The 25,165-nt window shown below is 44.2% G+C and overlaps 1 protein-coding gene across 2 annotated transcripts in view; it reads left to right on the forward strand.

Annotated features, from left to right (window-relative positions):
- KAT6A (lysine acetyltransferase 6A) overlaps positions 1 to 25,165 on the forward strand; it is a 71,776-nt gene that overhangs the window by 39,554 nt on the left and 7,057 nt on the right. For both annotated transcript variants that reach the window (XM_081334038.1, XM_081334039.1), the window contains 9 exons: positions 1,004 to 1,122; positions 5,312 to 5,427; positions 6,638 to 6,779; positions 7,368 to 7,529; positions 14,033 to 14,126; positions 19,788 to 20,019; positions 20,521 to 20,725; positions 21,418 to 22,134; positions 23,247 to 23,583. In XM_081334038.1, coding sequence (XP_081190164.1) covers positions 1,004 to 1,122; positions 5,312 to 5,427; positions 6,638 to 6,779; positions 7,368 to 7,529; positions 14,033 to 14,126; positions 19,788 to 20,019; positions 20,521 to 20,725; positions 21,418 to 22,134; positions 23,247 to 23,583 — 2,124 coding nt within the window. The remainder of the gene's footprint in view (positions 1 to 1,003; positions 1,123 to 5,311; positions 5,428 to 6,637; positions 6,780 to 7,367; positions 7,530 to 14,032; positions 14,127 to 19,787; positions 20,020 to 20,520; positions 20,726 to 21,417; positions 22,135 to 23,246; positions 23,584 to 25,165) is intronic.

The following is a 25,165-nucleotide window of genomic DNA, read 5'->3' on the forward strand; positions in this document are numbered from 1 at the left end:
TCTTAAGCCTATCTTCTGGAGTGTTGGCTGTTCCTGCCAGCTTGGTGTCATCTGCAGATTTCATGAGTTCCCCATCTATCCCCACATCCAACTCATTGATGAAGATGTTGAAGAGTACTGGGCCTAAAACAGAGCCTTGGGGTACCCCACTGCATACTTGCCTCCATGTAGATGCAGTTCCATTGAGGAGTACATGTTGAGTGTGGTTGGTCAGCCAGTTACGAATCCATCTGGTGGTGATGCTGTCTAACCCACATTTTTCTATCTTATCAAGTAATTGGTTGTGGTCTCCTTTATCAAATGCCTAACTGATGTCCAAGTAAATTATATTCACAGCATTCCTCTGGTCCACTAATTTTGCAATGTTGTCAAAGAATGCAATAAGATTTGTCTGGCATGCTCTGTTTTTGACAAACCCATATTGGCTTTTGGCTATGACTTGGTTTGCCTCTAGGTGTTTGCTGATTCATTGCTTGATTATCTTTTCCGGAATCTTCCCAGGTATCGAGGTCAGAGTGATAGGTCTGTAGTTTCCTGGATCTATTATTTTTCCCTTTTTTTGAAGATGGGAACTACATCAGCTCTTTTCCAGTCCTTTGGCAGTTCCCTAGTGGTCCAGGATCTCTGAAAGATATGGTTCAGTGGTTCTGAGATTATGTATGATAGTTCCTTCAGAACCTTGGGGTGTAGTCCCTCTGGTCCTGGTGATTTGAACTCATCCAGGGTGAACAGGAGCATCTCTTGACATCTGAAACTGGTTGAAATTCCCCTGTCTATTAAATAGAGGCTTTGTCATAAATCAAGAGAAATGGTACAGGACCGTTTTGAGGAAGGAATTTGGGTGGATTAGAAGCACTCTCATTTCAGTAAGTGAGAAAATGTTCTTCTCTGCCAAAATTAAGGTCTTGTTAGAAGGCAAGGAAAGGCACATGACATTTCTTCATGAGAAATTACTTTAAATGGTTGATAATTCCTCAAGGAATTCTAAATGTTCTGTTTCCAGACAATCAGGATGGCTGGGATGGAAAACAAGAAAATGAAGAGTGGCTTCTAGGAGGCCCAGATGTCATGGCAGAGAAGGATATGGAGTTGTTCAGAGACATTCAGGAGCAAGCATTGCAGGTAAAGTCCAATCAACTTCCATCCGACGTGTTAACAGTCAAAGAAGCTCACCAAGAAAGAAGGCTTTACTGCTGTCAAGGAAACTGAAGATCATTTACACAAGATGTTCTGAGTATCAGACCACCAATGCACAATTGATTAATTGTGATTTTGATGCAAGAAGGCAGAGTTCCAGGGAAAACTTAGGAGACACTATGGCATGGCTCAGAAGCATGGGCCCGAGGATGCAACCACATGCTGGTTTAGGAAGATCTGGCTTGTGAACCTTCTATGCAAATGCAAAATAATAGTTTTGATTGTTGCACAATTAACACAGAATTACTATTGTAGGGTTAAGTACATTTTAGCTGGGCATTTCCCTGTGGCTTCTCTTTTTGTCACCGACAGTTACTTGTGTGGGAGCTCCCTTGAGATCCTCATACAGTTTGCTTGCTTAATTCAGTAAAATGTTTGGCAGTCCCTTAAAATGTTTCATGTTTTTGTAACGCTTGTCCGACAGCCAGACGTTATCCTGTTTTAGTGAAGGCAGGATAGATCACATTGGAAAACAATGAGAGAGGGAAAAACTGGGGCTGCATTTACAGGTGAAGATGGGGGAAAAGGTCTAAAGGCTGTAGTGGCACAGTGATTAATATGCAGTATTGCAGGCTAACTCTGCTTACTGCCGTGAGTTTGATCCTAGCCAGCTCAAGGTTGACTCAGCCTTCCATCCTTCTGCAGTCAGAAAAATGAGGGCCCAGATTGTTGGGGGCAAAATGCTGACTTTGTAAACCTCTTGGAGAGTGTGGTAAAGCACTATGAAGCAGTATATAAGTCTTAGGTGCTATTGCTGGTACTATGGCTTTATTTGGAACTAACCCAAAGGTGAAAAGGCATTTAAACTTTCAAAGTATGGCAACTCAAATGAACTGGTCAAACTTGGACTTCTCTCAACTCTACTAGCCAAAGAGATGCAAGATGTAATATGTATCTCTGTTAATGCATGATGTCTTCAAGCCTTTGAAACAAATTGTTTTAGCATGTATAGCAAGATAGAAATGTGGAGCACTCATACTCAGAGAGCATTTGTGTTTTACAGTCTTTAGGAAACATTAGGTCTGTTGCTTCATGTTACAACTTTGCTAATTGGTTTGTTTTGGCAAGGATTGGGTTAAATGCAGCTGAGTAGCTGACGCAGTCCGTCTCTAGGTAGACCAGAGGGCCGCACCTGAGCAAAAGGGAATTCACTCAGTAAAAAATGCAAGGATGGCTTGCTGGATTATTGGGGAATTTGTCGGATAAGAATAAACTAAAACAGCGTGTGTAGCCACTTTGGATCTTGGCAGCTTTTGATGGAACTTGGGTCATGTGAAGGGGATCTGGGCTGTTGTGATGTGCAAACAGTTGTATTGGAACTGGGACTTCACCTTTACTGCAGATGCTGAGTTGGAAGAGAGTTTTGCGGCTGTTGGGAAGGCGCAAACTCATGAGCTGTTATCACAGGTATTGTGAGTGCCATTCCTACTTGAAGCATATCTGTGTACGGTTAAAGAAATTAAAGAAACAGAATATTTGCAGTTTCCTTAGTGGCTTATAGATTTATAGTCATTCTCATTGTTAAAAAACAACGACATATTCTCCATTCCTATTAGGAAAGAAATGGCGATTGATTCAGTAGGGCGTATTCTTGCAGGATGTAATCCCACCAATTGGTTTATTTGTTGGAGCAGTTTATTTATTTGCACTTGAGCAATGAATTTAATTTGTAGAATTATACTTTTTTTTCCCAACCCTAACCCTAACCCACGATAAAAAAGACTTTCTTAAATTGCAATGAAAACCCCTTGTCTAGTTTGATTTGCTCTTAACTCCTCAGATCAAGCAGTCAATCCCTCAGGCCTGATGAGCTAACATTTGGAGAAACTGAATTTCCTCTTGTGTGCAGTGCGGCACAGTGGTAGAAAGCTTTTGTTGTGCAGTGTTGTGAATAGGTCTGGCAGGTTGTATTCTATAGTATATTGGGTATAGGTGTGAAGGCAAGGCCAGGTTTTGCAGAGGCAGCGTTAAACTTACTGCTACTTTGAAATGTGAAATGAAAGAGAGGGCAAGTAAGGCACACCTATAAATTCTCGTGGAAAAATGGCTTTGCCCTGAGGTTGGTATAGGAATATACAGATTGCTTTGTTGGTTAAGATCAAAGGTTTACCTGCTGTAGCATCCTTTTTGACACTTGTCAGCCGGAGGTCTCTAGCAGGTTTGTGAGCATGGCATGGTGGTAGTAGCTAGCCAATTCTTGTTTTATCCTCCGTATATGGTGATCAGACACGCAGATCTTAAATACCGAAATTGTGTTTAGCTGTTAAAATCCACCCTCATCTTGCATAAAATATAATCCGCGCCTAAATTACATAATGTTCATGAAGTCCAAAGTTTCACGTGCTGGGTTCTGAAAATATCTCAGTTTAATAAACCAGTGTTTCCTAGTCTTTAACTGAATGTTGTGATCTCTTCACTCCTGCTTTATAATGGAGGATTTGTAGGACCTTAACCAGCATCACATCACATCCAATCCTGGAAATTTTAATTTAATCTTGGACTACAAATTTGGATAGGAAACTAGAGAGACAAGAGAAGAGTAAACAAACTAACTCATTGTTCTCGATCTACTAAAAAAGAAAAGGGGAAAAAAGCTGTTTATAGGTATTTTTAAAGATTATAGAACTATTTTTACACCATCAAAATTATCATTTGGAAGGAGATCAGCTCCAGTGCAGTAAAATTAGATCATTGTTATTCTCAACCTGAAAATACTTTTAATGGTCTTCTAAATGAATCTTGCAAACTTAAAAGATGGTTAAATCATTGGTTGAAGGGCAGTCTTAAACCTTTGGGGACAAAGTAATTGTGGCTTAAGCTAAAGAGAAAATAATTCATGGGACTGAAGTAAGAAAAGTAGAGGGCGTACACGAGCCCACAAGGTTTGCCTGCCTGATTAAAATGCTAAACAATGATTTGGCGTGACACTGTGATTCGGTTCAGTGCAGGAGGATGGGAAAAATCATGTAGGCCCAACCCGTATTCTTTTATCTAAACGCTTCAACATGTTCCTGTAATTCCCTAGAAAAGGGAACATAAAGGAAAAATAAACAAGAAATGGCTTTACGGTGGAGTTTCAGCTCTGCCTAAGCTGAACTAATTAATGTCTACCAAGGAACCATTTGCACAGGCTTCTTCTACTGAAAAAAAAAATTGAGCAGGCGCAGAGGGAAAGAAGGCAAGAGCATTTTCCCTTCACCTTTCTGCCTCTGCATGTTAGGGCAATTTGCAAGGTATTACCATCTCCTAGAACAGCTCCTTGAGAGAAAAGGGTTAGGTAGAGAAGAGAAAGAAAGGAGCTCTCTGTTTTACAGAGAAGTAAAACTATAAGTAACAATTAAGGCTGAAATTATGTTGATCACTTGAAAGGCAGAGACTTGACCACCACCACCCCAGCACTTAAACTTTTATGACCTCGAGTGTTCCTGCAGAAACAAACCCGTCCCCATTTTCTTTTTCAAATGAAGGTGCTTCCTTTGCAGTGCCCCTAAGATCCTTGGAGCTCCCAAATTTATTTTTGCTGTCCCAAATAGTGCGTGTAGAGATTGTTTTCTTTTGTCCTTGTTTTAAAGTTGTATTGATAATGCTGATTCCCCCCCCCCCCCAAATATTTGCAAATAAAGAATTTTTAACATTGCCCTTAGAGGCCTGAACTCAACTGATAGCTCTTAAATTGCACTCTGTCAATTCCCTCTTAGATTTATGCTGTTTATTATAGATGCTGTTGGTATATACTTTTCCTTCTTCACTTTATTCACCTCAAACTGCGAGGTGGGTGGCATACAAATTTAGTATACACACATACATACATACATACATACATACATACATACATACATACATACATACATCCCATTATACAATTCCAGGGCATTTATTTCCTTAGAATAATAAGGGGAATTTACGGTAGTTTCCCTTATGATCTGGGTCATTACAATAAAAAGATTTCTAGAAATATTAAGTATGACTGAGGTAGCCTTTCTCCTACGTAATTTTTTATTTTCTCCGTTTTTTGGCATTGGTGGAAATTGATGTTCACGTAAACCTGTTGTGTTTTTTTATTAGATTCCCCGACCCCTGGAGTAAAGTTGAGTGGTTTTTTTTTCTTTTACAGAAAGTAGGAGTGACAGGGGCACATGATCCCCAAGTCCGCTGCCCATCAGTCATTGAGTTTGGAAAATATGAAATCCACACCTGGTATTCTTCTCCATATCCACAAGAATATTCCAGGTACGAAGCACCTTTTATGATGTGCAGCCTGTTGCCGGGTGGAACTTTTTGCCATTACTGGAAATGAAACAGCGAGTATAACAGATTTATCCTGATACACTCATATTTTAAGCTCTTGTCTCCCATAAAAACAGAGGGGCATGTCAGATGGAGAAAGGAAATAGTAATCAGCAGTGTAATAAGCTTATCATAAGTAAAGATGCAGATAAAATGTTGGAGGGCAAAGTAAAGAATATGTTTGCTTATTTTACAACAATTTGTTTCCTAAATTCATTTACAAAAGAGCTTTGAATAATTTTAGTAGCGGCTTTTATATGAGAGGGTGTATTTATATTTGAGTGTGGAGGCTGGTGTACAGTTAAATTACTAGGATTTTGCAATATCTAATATTGAGCCTCTGGTTACTTTCCTGTAACCCTTTTGTACTGCTCGCTTTTGAGTTTAGAAAACATATTCCCTACTTTATCTGGTTCTACTTCTTCCTAATGGATATATTATGCCGGAAGTCAACTTAAGCAGCCTTTTGCTTAGGCTTCTGTAGATCTCCCTCTGCTTTTGTGGCTCTTTGTCCAATGAATCTTTACTTAAGGGAAAACACTTTCTTGGTCTTGTCACTTGTTGTAAGGATGAGAACTGCAGGGATATTATATTGTTTAATTTAATTTAATTTAATTTATTCATTCATTCATTCATTCATTCATTCATTCATTCATTCATTCATTCATTCATTCATTTATTTATTTATTTATTTATTTATTTATTTATTTATTGGACTTATATGCCGCCCTATCTCCCAAAGGACTCAGGGCGGCTAACAACAATAAAAAATACAGTAATACAAAAGTTAAAAAAGAATTAAACTAGCAGCCCCAATACTAAAATTAAAAACATTTTAAAAATCCCTGTCGTCAGTCCAGGTCAGCCTGATGGAAAAGGAATGTTTTAAGGCCGCGGCGAAAGGACCGGAGATCCGGGGCCATCCGGAGCTCAAGGGGAAGTTGGTTCCACAGGGCTGGTGCTCCCACAGAGAAGGCCCTCTCCCTGGGGGTCACCAGCCGACATTGTCTGGCCGACGGCAGCCTGAGGAGGCCCTCTCTGTGTGAGCGCACCGGGCGATGGGAAGTCGTTCCCGGCAGCAGACAGTTTTGTTCTTTGAAAGTTGCCTTTTTCTTTAGCTCTGAGTGGGTATTAACCAGTTTATGTTTTCCAGGTTGCCCAAGCTGTACATTTGTGAATTCTGTCTCAAATACATGAAAAGCAGAACTATCCTCCAGCAGCACATGAAGAAATGTGGTTGGTTTCATCCCCCAGCCAATGAAATTTACAGAAAGAATAATGTTTCAGTTTTCGAGGTAAATTTCAACAGCTCCTAACTGCTGTTTGTCCCAATAAAAGGTGAAATGGGTGTTGTAGTTCGCAATGCATTTTTTTCACAACACGTTCTGAACCAAGGAGTAGGAAGTGGCTCCAGAATACAGAAATATAGTTTGAATAGTCTCTGGGAAAGTTATTTGCGGAGTCCTGGGCAGCGAACAGCTTTAGCGAAGATACAGTGGCCGAGGAATTGCTTAATGCTCACATGTTACTACTTCTCTGCTGTAAATTTCTGCCTTTTAAATTGGCTTTTTAAATACCATTTCCAAAAAGAGTTCTGTTTCACGATTGAGGTGTAGTGCACAGCCGTTTTAGTGACTCTTTAAATAAGGTTATAAATTCTTGGCCACATAAACAAATCTAAGTGGCTACCAAGCTTAAGGATATGGGTTGCTTTGGGGGCCAAAGGTCAGAGTAGCGATGTTTTCCAACTGCTCTCTTTCTCTGAATGCTTTCAAAAATGGATGCTATCCCTGTTGCTTGCTCTAATATTGTTTGGCCAGAGTATAGTATTTCCTTGTGGTTTTCTGATGGATGCAATGAATTAATCTACTTTTCTTTTTAAGGTGGATGGCAACGTCAGTACTATTTACTGCCAGAACTTATGTCTATTGGCAAAACTCTTCCTGGACCATAAGACTCTCTATTACGATGTGGAGCCATTTCTTTTTTATGTGCTGACGCAAAATGATGTGAAAGGCTGTCACCTTGTTGGCTACTTCTCCAAGGTGAGGGTTCAGAAGTAGAAACCTGGGTTTTGATTTGCAGGAATCATGGCAGGAAGCCTGCATGGGTGTGTGTGTGTGTCCTTCTAACTCACCAAGGAATGAACTCAATTTGAAGGTGACTAGTTTTATTTTGTAACGCTGGGCGTTGGTTCTTTTCTGACCACTCAGCAGGAGGAAATAGCTTCTGCACTGTAAAAACTGCTATAAAATCTATGGGAAGGAACGTGAAATTTGGAAATCCACTGAAATTACGCTAGCTATGTATATTAACAGGCATTATCTATATATTTAAGTTTTTATATGCCTTGTATTTTTGCTAGTTATTAAGGATAGTAAATGCTGCATTCAGCGTCAGATCCCATGCTTTCCTTTCCCCCCCACACCACTTCTGAAACTCTGCGATCACGAGATACGATTTGCGCAAGGAGATAATTAATTTTTCTTTCCTCTATCTCTGCTTCCCCCCCCTTTTTTCTTTTGCCATCGTATTAAGCCTCCTGTGCTGAATCTGTATCTCTGGAAATTACCTTTGAAATTAGTCTAGACTGCATTCCAGTGGCTATAATTGGGCTGGTGTTTTCAGTTTAACGGTATGAATTCAAAAGCCAGTTCAAAGTGATTCTGCAGCAATCCTGCCCAACGTCTGCTGGATTTTAACTACATCGGGGACTTCTGAAGCAGTGGGTGGACTTCTCCATACCCCTTTTAAGACTCTGTCTAGACAAATCCAGGGAATTGAAGCAGTTAACGCGGCTGGCTTTCTCTTCATCCTGTCGAGCAGAGTGTATCCTCCCAGGAGCGTGAATTCCAGCTTAGCGGTTCTAAAGGGAGGTTTTAAATTACTTCCTCATCCCTTGGGTAGTGAAGAGTACAGCTAGTTGGTGAAGTAAACATTCACTGTTAGTGTGCCACCAAGCCCGCTGCTCCTCAAATCAGATGCTGATCTCATTGCAAAGCCTTTGTTTGCACTCTGGAAAAGACGCAATGGAGACCGAACATGGCTTTCGTGTTCCTCCTACGTAGATGGGGTGCAGGCTTTAGCTTAAGGCTCACCTTTGCATTCTTTCCCCCACTCCTCCAGCCTCCATCCCCATGCAGAAGCTCTTCTGCTTGGAGAAGAAATGTTGGGGGGGGGGGTAGGAGGAGGAGGAAGTAATCATGCTGTCAAATTTAGCTAGTCTGCCTACTAGAATGGAGTAAGTATGCTTGCTGGATTGTGGTTCTGCCAGAAAGGACCTAAATTCTCTGTTTCCTCGGGAGGCATTGCAGATTTTAAATTTCTACTCGGAAAGACAGGGAAGAGTGTTGTGTGAGGGAGATTTTCATGATTCAAGGCAATGTTGAACAGGTTAAAAACATCATTAAAGAAAGCAAGGCTTAGGGAAAGTTAAGTACGATAGTAGCACTTCAGGAAATACGGAAATATTCAACCATTGAAATGGTTCACAAATTGTTCCAGAAACGGTGTTTTTCTGAAGATCAGCAGGGTCAACAAAGATGATTGGGGGACTGGAGGCTAAAACATATAGGGAACGGTAGCTGGAATTGGGTACTGTAGTTTAATGAAGAGAAGGGTGAGGGGTGACATGATAGCAGTGTTCCAATATCTCAGGGGCTGCCACAAAGAAGAGGGAGTCAAGCTATTCTCCAAAGCACCTGAAAGCAGGACAAGAAGCAACGGATGGAAACTAGTCAAGGAGAGAAGCAACCTGGAACTAAGGAGAAACTTCCTGACAGTTAGAACAACTGACCAGTGGAACAACCTGCCTCCAGAAGTGGTGAATGCTCCAACACTGGAAGTTTTTAAGAAGAGACTGGACAGCCATTTGCCTGAAATGGTATAGGGTTTCCTGCCTGAGCAGGGAGTTGGACTAGATGACCTCCAAGGTCCCTTCCAACTTACTTATTATTATTAATCTAGGGTCAAGCTTTCCCCCCCCCCCAAATGGGTTTTGAGGGGAAATGCCACTCCAGAGGGGAGAAGCAACAACAGGGAAAACATACCTCCAGGGTCCCACAAGGCAGCATTATTTTATAGATGGGCCTGGAGTATGCCCACCATGCCTCATAGGACAGACTGGCATAATTGGAGGTCAGCATTCCCATAAATACTGGATATTGGGATATGGCTAGTCTAGAGAAAAGAAGGACTAGGGGTGACGTGATAACAGTGTTTCAATATTTGAGGGGCTGCCACAACAAGGAGGAGGTCAACCTATTTTCCAAAGCACCTGAAGGCAGGACAAGAAGCAGTGGATGGAAACTTACCAAGGAGAGAAGCAACCTGGAATTAAGGAGAAACTTCCTAGCAGTGAAAACAATCAACCAGTGGAACAGCTTGCCTGCAGAAGTTGTGGATGCTTCATTACTGGGGATTTTTTAAGAAGAGACTGGAGAGCCGCTTGTCTGAAATGATATAAGGTTCTCATGCTTGAGCAGGGGGCTGGACTAGAAGATCGCCAAGGTCCCTTCGAACTCTATTCTGAATTTGAATTTGAAGACAACTGAAAGATTGAAATGTACCCAGAAACCAACTAGTAATCGGTGCAGCCTGTCATATAGAGGTGATATGTGGATGCGCTGCTCACATAGCTGCACTCTGGATCAACTGTAGTTACTGCAGGAGACAACACATGTATATTGCATTGTGGTAGTCCAAATGGGAGGTGCAGTGAATGAGTGCCCATAGGAAGAGTGGGTTGGTCTAAAAAAGAATGCATTGGGTGCACCAGCCCTCCTAGCCACAGCTGCCACATAGTCTTCCAGCCACAGCATTGGTCCGAAAGGTCTCCAAGTTGTGTGTTAGGTCCGTCTGGAGAAACACACAATATGTGTTCACCGATTCCTGTTTCAGAACTAATGATAAAAAAATAATCCATGGACAGAAGTGATTTCTGAGCCCAAAGCTACCTAGTCATGTTGGATTTGAACCTGAGCTTGTTCTTCCCCACCCAGACCCTAAAAGGGGATCCTGATACTCTTCTGAATTTTAGAATTGTGCAACTTGATTTCCTTCTCTTATGACTACATAAACCATAATCAAAAGCTGTAGAATACGTTTATTTGTTTATACAGATTCTGTGCCACTTCAGACAAGTGAATCTAAGTGAATTGACAGGTCTGTGAATTGCTCTCTGAGCTTGGTGGGTTTCTTGCAGGCTTTTCATCGGTACACTGACAATGTTACCTAGTTTGGTCATGAAACGTCTGCAGGAAAACCACCAAGCTCGGAGAGCAGCAGGGACCCCCTCATTTGAACCCTAAGCTGCAAATATTCTGTTAGTACCTACAACTCTGTGATAGATAATATTGTGCATAATCAGATAATCATTAAGCACACACATCAAAATAAGATTAAAAATACAAAGTGAAATACCAAAGCATTCATCACTTGGGTTGAGACAATAGTCCGCCTCAGTATCTCTGTGGGATAACCAGGTCTTCACTATTTCTTAAATACCAAGGGAGAGAGAGAGAAACTGCCTTCATTCCAAGGATAAGCCATTGCCCAAGAAAGGGAATCCCCAAAAATGGTTACCTCTGTAATCCCCCTGCAGCATGTCCTCGAGGATGCAGGCTTTTAACTTCTGACCTGGACAGAGAGATTCTCTAGGGCAGGGGTAGGCAACCTTGGCTCTTTTATGACTGGTGGACTTCAACTCCCAGAATTCCTCAGCCAGCATGGCTCAGCTTGGAAACTTCTCCCTTTCTCCTCAGCATGGCTGGCTCAGGAATTCTGGGAGTTGAAGTCCAGGAGTCATAAAGCGGCCTAAGCCTAGGCCAGGGGTAGGCAACCTTGGCTGTTTTATGACTCGTGGACTTCAACTCCCAGAATTCCTCAGCCAGCATGGCTCAGCTTGGAAACCTCTCCCTTTCCCCTGAGCATGGCTGGCTCAGGAATTCTGGGAGTTACAAGTCCACGAGTCACAAAAGAGCCAAGTTTGCCTACCCCTGCGGAAAAAGCAACCCTGAAGATAAGCAGGCTCAATCAACTTAGGGCGTTATAGTTTATAACCAGATCAAAGTTTATTTCTCACATAATGACGCCTAAATATGTTTAATTTGTCTTGACTAATATATAATATATAATATAGTTGCGGCCCTATCTGGACCGGGATGCCTTGCGTACAGTCACTCATGCGCTCGTGACCTCTCGTTTGGACTACTGTAATGCTCTCTACATGGGCTGCCCTTGAAGACCACTCGGAGGCTCCAACTGGTGCAGAATGCAGCCGCGCGAGTTGTGTTGGGAGTCTCCCGATACTCCCATGTTACACCTTTGCTCCACAAGCTGCATTGGCTGCCGGTTGCCCTCCGGGTGAGCTTCAAGGTGCTGGTTATGACCTACAAAGCCCTACATGGCATGGGTCCGGATTACCTACGGCAACACCTGCGGCCGGCGTCAACTTCCCTCCGTCCAGTGCGCTCCCACAGAGAGGGCCTCCTCAGGGTGCCTCTGATCAGAGAATGTCGATGGGTGGTCCCCAGGGGGAGGGCGTTCTCTGTGGGCGCGCCAGACCTGTGGAACCGCTTGCCGGTTGAGCTCCGGATGGCCCCCGACCTTCGCTCCTTCCGGCGGGATCTAAAAACTTACTTATTTGAGCAATCCGGCCTGGTTTGATGGGTTTGGGGTTGGGTTTTTAACATGGTTTATATATTGGGCATAATTATTTAATTGTTTTTTTAACTTTTGTACTTTGTTTTTTAATATTTATTGCCCTGTACACCGCCCTGAGTCCTTCGGGAGAAGGGCGGTATAAAAATTTAATAAATAAATAAATAAATAAATAAATAAATAAATAAATAAATAAATAAATAAATAAAGGTAGCCCATGGCTTACAACAGTTCATTTAGTAACTGCTCAAAGTTACAACAACACTGAAAGAAGTGACTTAAGCCTATTTTTCATCTGACCGTTGCAGCATCCCCATGGTTACGTGATCAAAATTTAGACGCTTGGCAACTGACTCGTCTTTATGACAGTTGCAGCGTCCCAGGGTCACGTGATCCCCCTTTTGGAAATTTCTGACCAGCAAAGTCAATGGGGAAGCCAGATTCACTTAACCGCCGTGTTACTGTGTTAACAACTGAAGTGATTCACTTAAGAACTTTGGCAAGAAAGGTCGTAAAATGGGGCAAAACCCACTTAACACACGCTTCACTTAGCAAGAGAAATCTGGGGCTCAATTGTGGTCGTACGTCGAGGACTACCTATATCACAAAATTCTTATTGTAATTGGAACCCCGCTCTTGTCAGTAATTCAAGGGCCCCAAATAATCTCATTGGCCCCATAACGGTGAATATTCAGCATAATTTTCATTCCCTTATTCAGGGGTAGGCAACCTTGGCTCTTTTATGACCCGTGGACTTCAACTCCCAGAATTCCTGAGGCAGGCTCAGGAATTCTGGGAGTTGAAGTGCACGAGTCATAAAAGAGCCAAGGTTGCCTACCCCTGCCCTGTATTAACGATATTTAACAAATCCATTGATATGGTTAATAAATAATTACATAAATAAAATATGTGTTTTTATTCATTTTTTTAAAATAAAAGCTTCTGTTAACAGAGGTGAGCCCTCCTTTTGAAAGAGAGCTGCTTGGCTTTTGAGCCAAATCCACGAGACTGCCACTCTTCGAAGTGCAGACAGCAGGTCCTTGACGTGCGACCACAATTGAGCCCAAAAGTTCTGTTGCTAAGCGAGACATTTGTCAAGTGAGATTTGCCCCATTTTACAACTTTCCTTGCCACGGTTGTTAAGTGAATCCTTGAAGTTACTCGGTTAGTAACACGTGTTCATTGAATCTGACTTTGCCTGTCAGAAGGCTACAAATTTGAATTCTGATCATATAACTCTGGGGATGCTGCAACGGTCCTTTGGAAAAAATGGCCATATGGTCGAGGACGACCCGTATTCATTCTCAGAGCATTTATTTAACATCTCCATAACATTTATTCTTCCCTACAGACACCTGGGTATTTTCATCCAGTAGTTAATAATCTCCATTTATCTGCTCCCTAGCTTGCCAGGTCTACCGAACGAACGAGATATTTTCCTAGTTACAAATTCTCTTGGGTGTATCACAGAATCCGAACAATAAACATTTCCCAGATTTTCTTCCCCATCTTAAGGCGGGGTGGGGGGGGGAACCTTGCTGTTTTAGAAAGTTCCAAAGAAGCAAAAGGCCCTTGGGGACAGACCTCCCAGACCCAGAGTCATTTGGAATAAACATGGCTGGATTTCAGGAACCAAACCATACCGTACTCCGTCATCTCTGCCCCCCTCCCCCTTCCCCCAATAATTAGAGGCTTGCTGTTGTTCTTCCATCAGAGACATGTTTTTCATCTGATTTTCTCTGACTCCCCGATGGAATTACAGCTGTGTCTGTGGCTGGAATATTCCCTCTGTATTAATTATTGTCCCAAATAACTCCTCTTCCGTGTCACAAAGCTGTGCTTTTAATAACTAGATTCTTCCCCCTCCCCCTTTTCTCTTTTTTCCTAGGAGAAGCACTGCCAGCAGAAATATAATGTGTCCTGTATCATGATTCTTCCCCAGTACCAACGCAAGGGCTACGGCAGATTCCTCATTGACTTTAGTAAGCCCCTTCTTATATTTTTCTGGGTTGTATGTATGTATGTATGTATGTATTTATTTATTTATTTATTTTGTTTTGTTGTTGTTGTTGTTGTTGTTGTTGTTGTTGTTATTATTATTATTATTATTATTATTATTATTATTATTATTATCAGTGTGTTTTTTTTGTAAAAGAAAAAGGTGCCGGAACTCACAACCTGCTACAAGGTTCCATCCAAAAAAGGTGCTGGAACTCCGTTCTGAGCGTTCTATGAGAAAAAAAGCCCTGATTATTATTATTATCATCGTCGTCGTCATCATCATCATCATCATCATTTATGTTCCCCTCTAATTTGGCTTTACAATTTACGGAGTGTACACTTCTCCTGCGATTGATTTGGTTGGATGTGACTCCAAAAGGACTCTTTTATCTGAATTGGCCCTATTTTGGAATTCCAGGAAACCTTTTTTTCCCCTCAACTGTTTTCTGTGAAAGTAAACGTTTTATTTATCGTCTGTGTCTTATATCACCATCTTCCTCTCCCCCCCCCCCGTTGCGTGTCCATTCAGCAGTCTTAAATTAACCGTCTTCCTACTTTAGATCTGAATTCTGTTTTTATCCAGACATCCATTTCGGTAAATGGTTGCTAATTTACACCACACTTATATAATAGTGGGGTGGCGCAGTGGCTCAGCGGTTAAGATGCAGGGCTCGTTGTCTGAAAAGCCGGCAGGCCAGGTTCAAGCGCCCCGTGATGGGGTGAAGTTCCATCCTCATCCCATCTCCTGCCATTCCTAGAAGTTCAAAAGTAGGCCAATGCGAGTGGATAAATAGGTAAAGAGAAAGGAAATGAAAGCTCAGGACTGTATTTATTGGAAACATGCGGAAGAGGCCTTCATCCGGCAGTGAATAGACAACGGCTAAAATGATGGAGGAGAAGGAAAAGAAATAGGTCCCATTTGGTGGGAAGGTAACAACGCTCTGTGACGTCGTGCTGGCCACATGGCGTCTTCGGACAGCGCTGGCTGAGAGGAAAAAATGGTGGAGAGTGTTTGGTGACATTGCCTCGAGCTGGGAGTGGATGGTTTTCCCGATGGTGGGAATTCCTCCCTCCCGCCTTACTGCTCCCCCTCCCTTTTAACGTTTTCCCCTTGCTCCAAAAAGCAGCTGATGAGAGAGTTCCTAGCGTGGGCACGTAAGGGAGGAACATCAGCCTTGGGGGCTGGAGTGGCCTGCTTGAATCTTAGAAGGGCGTGCGAGGGGTCTGGAGACGCCCTGTGGCTGAGTGCTAGGTCCCAGCCAAACAAAGAAGCAAACAAATAAAGTTTCCCTGTCCAGTTGTGTCTGTCTCTAGTGGGGTGGGGTTCATCTCCATTTCTTAGCCAAGGGAGCCAGCGTTGTTCCAAGACTCTTCCGTAGTCATGTGGCAGGCATGACAATACACCGAGGTGCACAGAACACTGTTGCCTTCCCACCGAAGTGGTATCTCTATTTATCCACTGGCTGGGGAATTCTGGGAGTTGAAGTCCATAAGTCTTCATGTTACTAAGGTTGGACATCCCTGCTCTAGAGCCTTTGATTTGTCCTACGTTTGGATTAATCCATTTTGAAAAGGAAGAATCAGTGGAAATTGTCTGATTCTGCCTTAGAACCATGGCTTATAGAGCAAAGAGGTGAATTAAATGGTATCTTGGAATAAGTGGATTAAACATAAGAAAAATAGCTGTGCCTTATGACTGTGGAGCATGGCTAGAGGAGAGACTGAGCCAGATCTGTTCTTGGGAGGGCTTAAGATTGTGTCTACATAAAGCAGACATGTCAAACACAAGGCCCGAGGGCCGGATCCGGCCCGCGAAGTGGTTTCATGCGGCCCGCAAAGCCATCCTGGAAACAGTGAGGGAACGGCCCCCACTGCCTTGGCCCTGGCCCAGAGACCCTCCTTCTGCCAGAGACCCTCAGATCTGTCCCACTCCTGCCCAGGCCCCCATAGGCACCCTTGATGCCAAAGATGTAGAACTGGCCACGCCCACCCAGTAGGCCATACGCACTCTGGCTACACCCACCCAGTAGGCCCCGCCCACTCTGGCCGTACCCACCCGGCCCCCTGAGGGCAACCGCAATGCTGATGCGGCCCTCAATGAAATTGAGTTTGACACCCCTGACATAAAGGCATGAAACTTGATTGAAGCAGTTGGAAATGGTAACTGGCCACATGGTTTCAACCATTCCACACTAGATAACTTTACACAGTCATGTTTAATTTCATTTAAACTTCCACAAGAATGTGAGAAATCAAGAAAATTAATTTAAATAATGATAGACGCTTCATTAGAACGAATATCATGAAGAAAGGAAGGAAAGTTAAAACAAGTCATGGCAGTGCCAGTGTGATTGATTATGAGAATCAGGAAAGTTAAATATTTCTCATAAACTACTGCCGTACGTAGGGGGGGGGGGAAACGTTACTTCTTTACCAATCAGAAAGTTCAAACAGTGCTGGAGAAGTGACCTCAGCTTTATTTGAGAAAGAAGAAGTATGCTGGGGTGTTTTTTTTTAGTTGATCTCGAAGACCAGAAAATCTGATACATGCAGATTGTTTTAATTTTTGAAAAAAGCATCTTGAACTGTGCATGGAAGCAAGTTAGTTCCAAATCCCGTTGGATAGCAAAAGTACCTTGTCTGGCCTTGATGGCAATGACGGGATGTATAAAGCAATACAATGCTTTCTGGAGAGGAAGAGAAATCCCATTTTCAAACTAAGTACCTGTTAACTCATTTCCCCCCCCCATCTTTAAATGGGAAGGTGCTCATTTGTGCAGACAGTTTCCTGTGTCGTGGAAAGTGAGCTGCACATGACATTTCCGTGCTCATTATCTGAAACGAACTATATGCGCTGATAACAGTTTCTAGCTGGAGTTCCAGGTGGTGGTGGGGTTTTTTTAACCTTCTTTAAGTAATTGCTTGTTTACCAACTTGTTGCTGTCTGGTGTATTTGAAAAGCTCAGTGGTCACTCATGAATCACAGGACTTCAAATAAGCCTCTGAATTGACTTTATTATCAGCTTGCTCACGGTGAAGTGTGACTTGAAAGCTGGGGAGGAAAACCCTCTTGATTGTGAGAGCTACTTTGTGTTAACTGCAGAATGTTGATGTCGGGATGGGAGGAAGCAACTGGAATTTAATTTTTATAAAGCCAGGGCGTGTAAGGAATGAAGGTGAAGAATCATTCCGATTGCTTCATTGATTTGATCATTTCTTGATCGTATGAGGCCTTGACACTACCAATATACAGGTAGCCCTCAACTTACGGCCACAATTGACCCCAAAATTTCTGTTGCTAAGTGAGACATATGTGAAGTGAATTTGGCCTAATTTTTATGACATTTCTCACCAAAGCTGTTAAGTGAATCACCGCAGTTCTTAAGTTAGTGACACGGGTGTTAAGTGAATGTTGCTTTCCCGTTTACTTTGCTTGTCAGAAGGCTGCAAGAAGGTGATCACACGATCCTGGGCCACCGCAGCCGTCGTAAAGATGAGTCAGTTGCCAAGTGTCCAAATTTTGATCACGTGGACATGGGGATGCTGCAAAGGTCATGAGGTTGTAACTTTGAGCTGTCACTAAATGAACTATTGTAAGTTGAGGACTCCCTGTAACCAGAAGAATCAAGCAGCTGCCAGCCCTTTTTTTTGTATCTATAAACAGTCACTTATATTTCTTATATTGAGAGCTTGACTGCTGTAACATCTAGACAGGGAGCTGCCCTTTGGACCCAGATTGTTGGGGGCAATTAAGCTGACTTTGTAATAAGGCCGCTTGGGGTGTGTGTGAAAGCCCTAACAAGCAGGCATATACATAGAATGAAGGCTACTGCTAAGCTTGTAAGCTGCCCTGAGTCTTCGGAGAAGGGCGGGATATAAATGTAATAAAAAAACATTTAAAAAGCAGCCAGTGGCACCTAATCAGATAAAACCTGAAGCTTGCCTTCCGCATCACCCCAGGAGCACATCCTAAGGCAGGGTGGGTGGCCAGCTGTAGCAACTTTATGACTTACGGACTTCAGTTCTTGAGCCAGTATGACTTGCTCAGGAATTTTGGAAGTTGAAGCACACAGGTCGTAAAGTTGCCATAGTGGCCCATCCTTGCCCTAAGGTGGTTTGACAAATAGGTTTTTTACAACAGTCTGAAGACCAGCACATTCACCGTGACATACATCTTTGTGGCATGCAGCCCACACCACTGGTTGTGTTTAAAAAAAAAACCAGTAAAGGCAATAGTAAAGGTAAAGGTTCCCCCGCACATGCGTGCTAGTCGTTTCCAACTGTAGGGGCCGGTGCTCATCTCCGTTTCAAAGCCGAAGAGACAGCGCTTGTCCGAGGACATCTCCATGGTCATGTGGCCGGCATGACTAGATGCCAAAGGCGCATGGAACGCTGTTACCTTCCCACCATAGTGGTCCCTATTTTTCTACTTGCATTTTTACGTGCTTTCGAACTGCTAGGTTGGCAGAAGCTGGGACGAGTAACAGGCGCTCACTCTGTTACGCGGCACTCGGGATTCGACCCACCAAACTGCCGACCTTCTGATCGACAAGCTCAGCGTCCTAACCCACTGAGCCACCGCGTCCCTTTGTAAAGGCAATAGAATGATGTAAAATTTGAAAAACGTGCCTTGAGTCCCCTTCGTACAAGTTGGGGATAAACAATGAGTTCAAACTCTTTTAACATGACGAGTGGCAGATGGTTCTTTTGGGAGAAGAGGCAGATTGTTTTGTCTTGGGGAAACTTCTAAAGTATCCAGAAGTAAGTCCCCAAAAAATTCTTAGGTGTCTTTTTGTCCTACAAAGGGAACACTGCTTTCTCTCAGTTGGTCAGTGCGTACAAAAGAGAGGCACTTAGAAAAAAGAAAGAGCATGCAGGGTTTATTACAGAATTTTAAGAAGAAGAGCAAAAAGTAATCCTGTAGTAGTGTGTGAAAAGTTAAGCATGACCACTGTTGCAGTCTTGGGATGGGCAGTGGACAGAATAGAACGTGCTATAATAGAGGCAGCCAGGCTGCATTTTGTTGGTAGGCTGTTCATCAGCACAAAAAATATCTGCCCCCTAGTGGCCACGAACACAGCTCAGATGCAGAAATGCGTTTATATTTTAACAGAATAGCAGAGTTGGAAGGGACCTTCCAGTATGTGTTTATAATCTGCCTGGACATCATCATTCTCCAGCATTTGGCTTCAGTAGAATGTGTGCCAAAGCCCTTCTCTGTGGCTTGGAAGAATTAACTTGTCTTCCTTGAAAACTGAGATTTTGATTAAAGAAGGGTCCACATCACTACGGTTTTCACATTTCTGTCCATCTTCTGAAAAATCTCAATTCCTCTTGGTGTCTGGCTCCCTTTCTTGATGAAACAGTGGAGAAAGTAGCATTTTCTAATATGTATTAGATTTTTATTCCATCTCTTGTACAGGAGCTGAAGGCAAGCTACCTGAGATAGATGTTCATAAGAACCAGAGTAACAGCTTCTTAGTCATAACAATGGGATTGTTTTGTGATATATATTTCTCCCTCCCCCCCACAGAGGTGTCACTAGTGGTCTTTCAGGGGCCTTTCGATACTCCCAGCTCTGGGTAAACGTTAGAAGAGTGCGGTTGTGTGTACCAAACTTGATCTTGAGTGCTTTCTCTTAGGTTATCTCCTATCAAAACGTGAAGGCCAGGCAGGATCCCCGGAGAAGCCACTGTCTGATTTGGGTCGTCTTTCCTACATGGCATACTGGAAAAGTGTAATCTTGGAGTGCCTTTATCACCAAAACGACAAGCAGATCAGCATCAAGAAGTTAAGCAAACTGACCGGCATCTGTCCTCAAGACATCACTTCGACTCTGCATCACCTGCGCATGCTTGATTTCCGTAACGATCAGTGAGCATCACTTCCTTCTCTCACAGAATGGGGTGGCCTCAGAAAATGGCAGGATTATGCTCAGGGCTGATTCTGTAGATGCAAAAACCCTGTAAAATGCATTTTTTTAAAAAAAAAAATCCATGTTTCCAGCCCTTGTGCTATCAAGATTACTCTTGAGAGATTTTTTTGGAATCTCAGAATTCAGGGTGAATTTAAAGAGCGAGAGAAGTGACTGAGGAGTTGATCTAGGAATGGAGAGTCCTACGTGTTGTGGGTTGAAGCATTTTATGAGCCTAATCGCTGTGGATTAATTCCATGTCAAGAGTCTCTGTGACATTCCGAAGGCTGTTAACTTAAGGGCGGTGAGCAACAGCTGCGCTGCATCAGTAGCAAATGCTTAGTAATAATGAATCCCTCATTTGGGTCTCCCAAACACCTTTTTTTTCCTTCCTGCCTTTCCATGTTTATAATGTGAACATAATGTCATATGACCAAAACCACCTATTCTTTTTTCCTTAGATTTGTAATTGTTCGGCGGGAAAAACTTATCCAAGACCACATGGCAAAGCTGAAACTGAACATCCGGCCTGTAGTTGTGGACCCAGAATGTCTGCGCTGGACCCCGGTCATCGTCTCAAACTCGGTGGTTTCAGAAGATGAAGATGATGATCCCGAAGAAGCAGAAATCGACGTCCCACAGCAGTCGCGGGAGAGAGACATTGAGGTCAGAATGCAAGGCGTTTACGCATGTATGAAATTGTGAAGTATTATAGAACTAGAAAATAACAGAAGGGACCTTAGAGGTCTTTTAGTCCAGCCCCCTGCTCAAACAGGAGACCCTATACCAGTGATGGCAAACCTTTTAGAGACCGAGTGCCCAAACTGCAACCCAAAACCCACTTATATATCGTCAGGTGCCTGCTGGGTGTGGCCCATTGGTGGGTGTGGCCCATTGGGTGGGCGTGGCTCTGGTAGTAATGGCAGACTAGGTGGGACTAAAAAGTTCAATCAGTCAATTCCAACTTTGCGAAGTTTTTTTTTTTTTAACACAACCAGTGGTGTGGGCTGCATGCCACAAGGATGTATGTCACGGTGAATGTGCTGGTCTTCACGGCGGGCCGTGTAGGCGGTGAGTAGCCCTGTGGGTGGATGAGGTGGGAGCAGGAGCAGAGCAGGGGCGGGCCAGGGGGCGTTGCGGTTTTTGGGCACTCGGTCTCTAAAAGGTTTGCCATCACTGCTCTAGCCTATCAAAGAGAAGGATTGGAATATGTGTGTGTGTGTGTGCAAAGCTGGCTGAGGAATTCTGGGAGTTGAAGTCCGCAAGTCTTGAAGTTGCCAAGGTTGAGGACCCCTGCTTTAGGCAACCATAGAAAGAGCTAATTTCTTTTTGTACACCCCTCCCTCTCCCCCCCCCAGGTGATAAAGTGTGTCTCCTGGGAGAGGAAAGAGCGAGACTCCTGCTTTCCGCTGGAGAGTGAAAAAAAGCCAGAGGTCCTCCCGGTCAACGCCCTGCGAGCCGGCAAGCAAAGTCTTCCCCTGAGCGGTCTTCCCGCCAACAGCCACACGCCGCGCAGGGGCCGGTGGAGCCGCAAGAACAAAAAGCCGCGGGAATCCTGCACCGAGAAGGACCCGAAGCTGATCTTGGAGGAGAAGTCGGCAATGGCCAGGGGCGGTCGCTGTGGTGAGTGCCAGGAAAAGGCGGTGGCGGCAGCGGCGGCAGCTGTAGCGGCGGCTTCTCGAGGGAGATTTGGGGAGAGCGAGGAGAAGACGGCGCCCTCCCAGGGACAGTGTGGCAAATGTGAGGAAAAGAGCCCGTCTCTGCGAGGGCACTTTGGGAAAGAGGAAGACAAGCCAGCCTCCTCCCAAGGGCCATTTGGCAAGGGCGAGAAGCCCTCCGTCGCCCAGAGGCGATACAGTGACGGCATGGAGATCTGGAAAGGGCAGCTGAAAGCCCTCGAACCCCTGCAGAGCCGGCTCTCGGAGCAGTGCGACAGGATAGCCCGGCGACACAGCGAGGGGGACCGCACGGTGCTGAGGCATTTCAGCGAGAGCAGCGAAGACGAAGACGAGGAGCCTGCCAGCCCCTGCTCCAGTTCCCCACCGGTTCTCACGAAGCCAGCACTGAAGCGGAAGGTGCGTTTCTGCCCCCCCCAACACACTTTTGAGGGGTCAGGAGATGGGGCCTTAAAAGATAGCAGCGGGCAGAGTACAGCATTGGCTGCAAATGGACCCGTCGTTCTTGCTGGTTGTCATCAAAGTTCGGTTAATTGGCATAGTGGAGCAGAAGGACCAGGAAGTGATCGTAGTGTTTCTGCTGGCAGTCCCCGGAAACCTTGTCGGTCATTTCTCAAGTACATCTTAAAAGTGATAGAGATTAGCAATTCGATATGTTGAAAAATAAGCATTATTTCTCAGAAAGCTGAACTCAGTAGCCCAAGGGTCTTCAAACTTGACCCTTTGGTGACTTGTGGACTTCAACTCCCAGAATTCCTCAGCCAGGCGCTGAGGAATTCTGGGAGTTGAAGTCCACAAGTCATCAAAGGGCCAAGTTGGAAGACCCCTGCTGTAGCCCCTACCGCATAAGAGCTTCTAGAATTTCCAAGAAAAGGTGCAACAAAGGCAGCTTAGCAATCCGTGTCTCGAGGGCTTTAAAGACGGAGATAACTTCCGTAGGGCACAACGAACAGAAGCTACTACAACCCAATTAAAATCAAAGCATTTTGATTTAATAGTACTAAATATTTGTCTTCCACCAGTTAAAACAGAAGCCCCAATTAAATATATTTGAACAAAATTGGAACAGTCTGTGTACAATCTGCTTTAAAAAAAATTCCCATGCGTATTTTGTGACTCTGGTGTCTTCATTGCCAGCATTAATAATGAAGCATTAGTAGCCAACTTTCCTTATTTATCTGCCATATGCTGGGCAAGTGGATTGTAGGACAGACAACCCTAGAAATGCAATTATTCACCATTAGGTTCTAGTGAAATCGGGGGAATTTATGACATTAATATACTCCTCACATCCCATTGGCTGAGCTCACGCAACCCGCTAAGCCTTAAATCACTGTATCTTTTATTACTGTTTTTAATTGTGAGGAAATCCCTTCCATTGGGTGGATAAAAAAAATACATAAACAGATGTTGATGAGTTAATCAGATTGTGGAGACTCTTTGCAGTGGTTTTTTTTTCTTCACTGTTTCCTTGTTTTGTTTTTTTCTTTCTTTTCGACTCTCTCGTGCAGAAGCCGATTCCCCGGAAGAGACGGGTCCGTAAGCGAAAATACCACAACAGCAGCGTAGTTACCGAAACGATCTCAGAGACAACAGAGGTCCTGGACGAGCCATTTGAGGACTCTGACTCCGAGAGGCCCATGCCTCAACTGGAGCCCACCTTTGAAATGGAAGAGGAGGAAGAGGAGGAGGAGGAGGAAGAGGAGGAGGAGGAGGAGGAAGAGGAGGAAGAAAGCGAATTGTTCTCTCGAGGATATCTTCGCCGTCTCTCTGCGCAGGATGCCCTCAGGCATAGGCCCTCCTTAAAGAGAGGAAATCAAGAAGGAGAGGAATCGGATGACACGGCTGGTATGTTTGCCCATACTCTGATTCCGTGCTTATCTGAATCCAGGATGGTTTGATGTGTACCCTCTCCTTAGTGTTCATCAAGTATGTCCAAACGTGGCCTTCTATAAATCTCCATTCGGTTGTTATGGGGCTTATATGGGCATATCCGAGATCACGGTGGTGCGTGGGAATGACCTTGGGAGACAGGGCAAAGAGATGCAACCGCCTGACTGGTCAGATAAAAAGGCAGCTGAGTCTGCAGCAGGAATGCTGGTAAGGGGAGAAGCTCAGAAGAGACCTTCCCTGGGGTCTTGGGCAGTGAAGGAGACGGCTGGTGATTTGCACTTTCAGACTTGCAAGGTTGTGTTAATGTAGCTCTCCCGATACAACAAAAGTAGCTTATCTGGTCTTGTTTCCTGTCTGGTCTATACCTCGTAAGGATGACGCGCATCTAGCTGCTAGCCCTGTTCCGCCAGAGTAAGTTCCTCCCTTTTTGAAAACGGTTTTGCCACACAGAGAGAGGGGGGGGGGAATACGGTCAACAGGAAGCTAGAAAGGGGCAAAAGGGGTGACAAATTGATGGGTTGCTCCAAATGTTAAAAAGAAAAGGTAACGGTTTCCCCTGCGTCCATCTCTACAGGGCAGTACTCATCTCCGTTTCCTAGCCGAGGGACCCGGCATGTGGCCAGCATGACTATATTAAAAGAAGGGGAAAAGCAAGGAGGGAGTGACAGACTGAGGAGTAGACAAGATACAAAAGTTAGGAAGAGACCTCGGGGGACCGTGGGGCAGCAAGAGGCGTAGTCCAAAGAGCCCCATGCCTTCAGCATCGAGGGCTGTCCCGTTTCAAGGGGGATTGGGAAAATGGTGAGACACGCCGAGCTAGCTGGAGATAAGCTTGCTGAAATGGCTGCTTGAGGGAGAAGTAAAACCCTTGGAAGCAGCTTGTGCAGTCCAAGCACGAGTTCTTCTGACCTTGCTTCCATCTGATCAAGGTTACCAGAGTCATTCTTGCCATCCATCTTTCCTCGTTGTTCAGCCCAAAGCTGCTGCTTAAGGGGGCCCAGGACTGGCGGGAACAGGCTATGCATGCAGCTGCCTCTCACGTCTCGCCTTTAGATTGCCCGGGGTTTTCATGGAAAACCTCGTCTAGAATTAAAATGCTGCAAAAGCCGGGTACCTAGAGAGCGGCACTCACCAGGACGAACCTTGAGATTCTGACATTGGATAGAAAGTGGCCTAAGCCTGTTTTGCATCCATCTCTGTGTCCCTCCATTCTCCCTCCTCTCTCTGCAACCCTCCTCTTGTCCATGACTAAACTAAAATTGGAAAGCAGCACGACGTATTTTTTTAGCCCAGCAGAATATTGCTTTCAAACTACGTTTGTTCAGATGTACCAGGATGATCTCCCTCGCCAGGAGAAGCAGCGTGGGGAAGTTGGCGTTATATAAATGGGTGTTAGCCCTTCCACAAATTTCACCCAAATCTTTTAACTGACCTCTTTAAAATAGTAGCCGCTCACCTCGAGCGCTTTCTGGGAAATGCCTCTCAAACCGAGTTCTTTGGTGTTTCTTTTTAAATGGCTAGTCTCCTGCATGCAAAA

Source organism: Vipera berus (assembly GCF_964194415.1).
Source record: "Vipera berus genome assembly, chromosome: 8".
In the NCBI taxonomy this organism is placed as follows: domain Eukaryota; kingdom Metazoa; phylum Chordata; class Lepidosauria; order Squamata; family Viperidae; genus Vipera; species Vipera berus.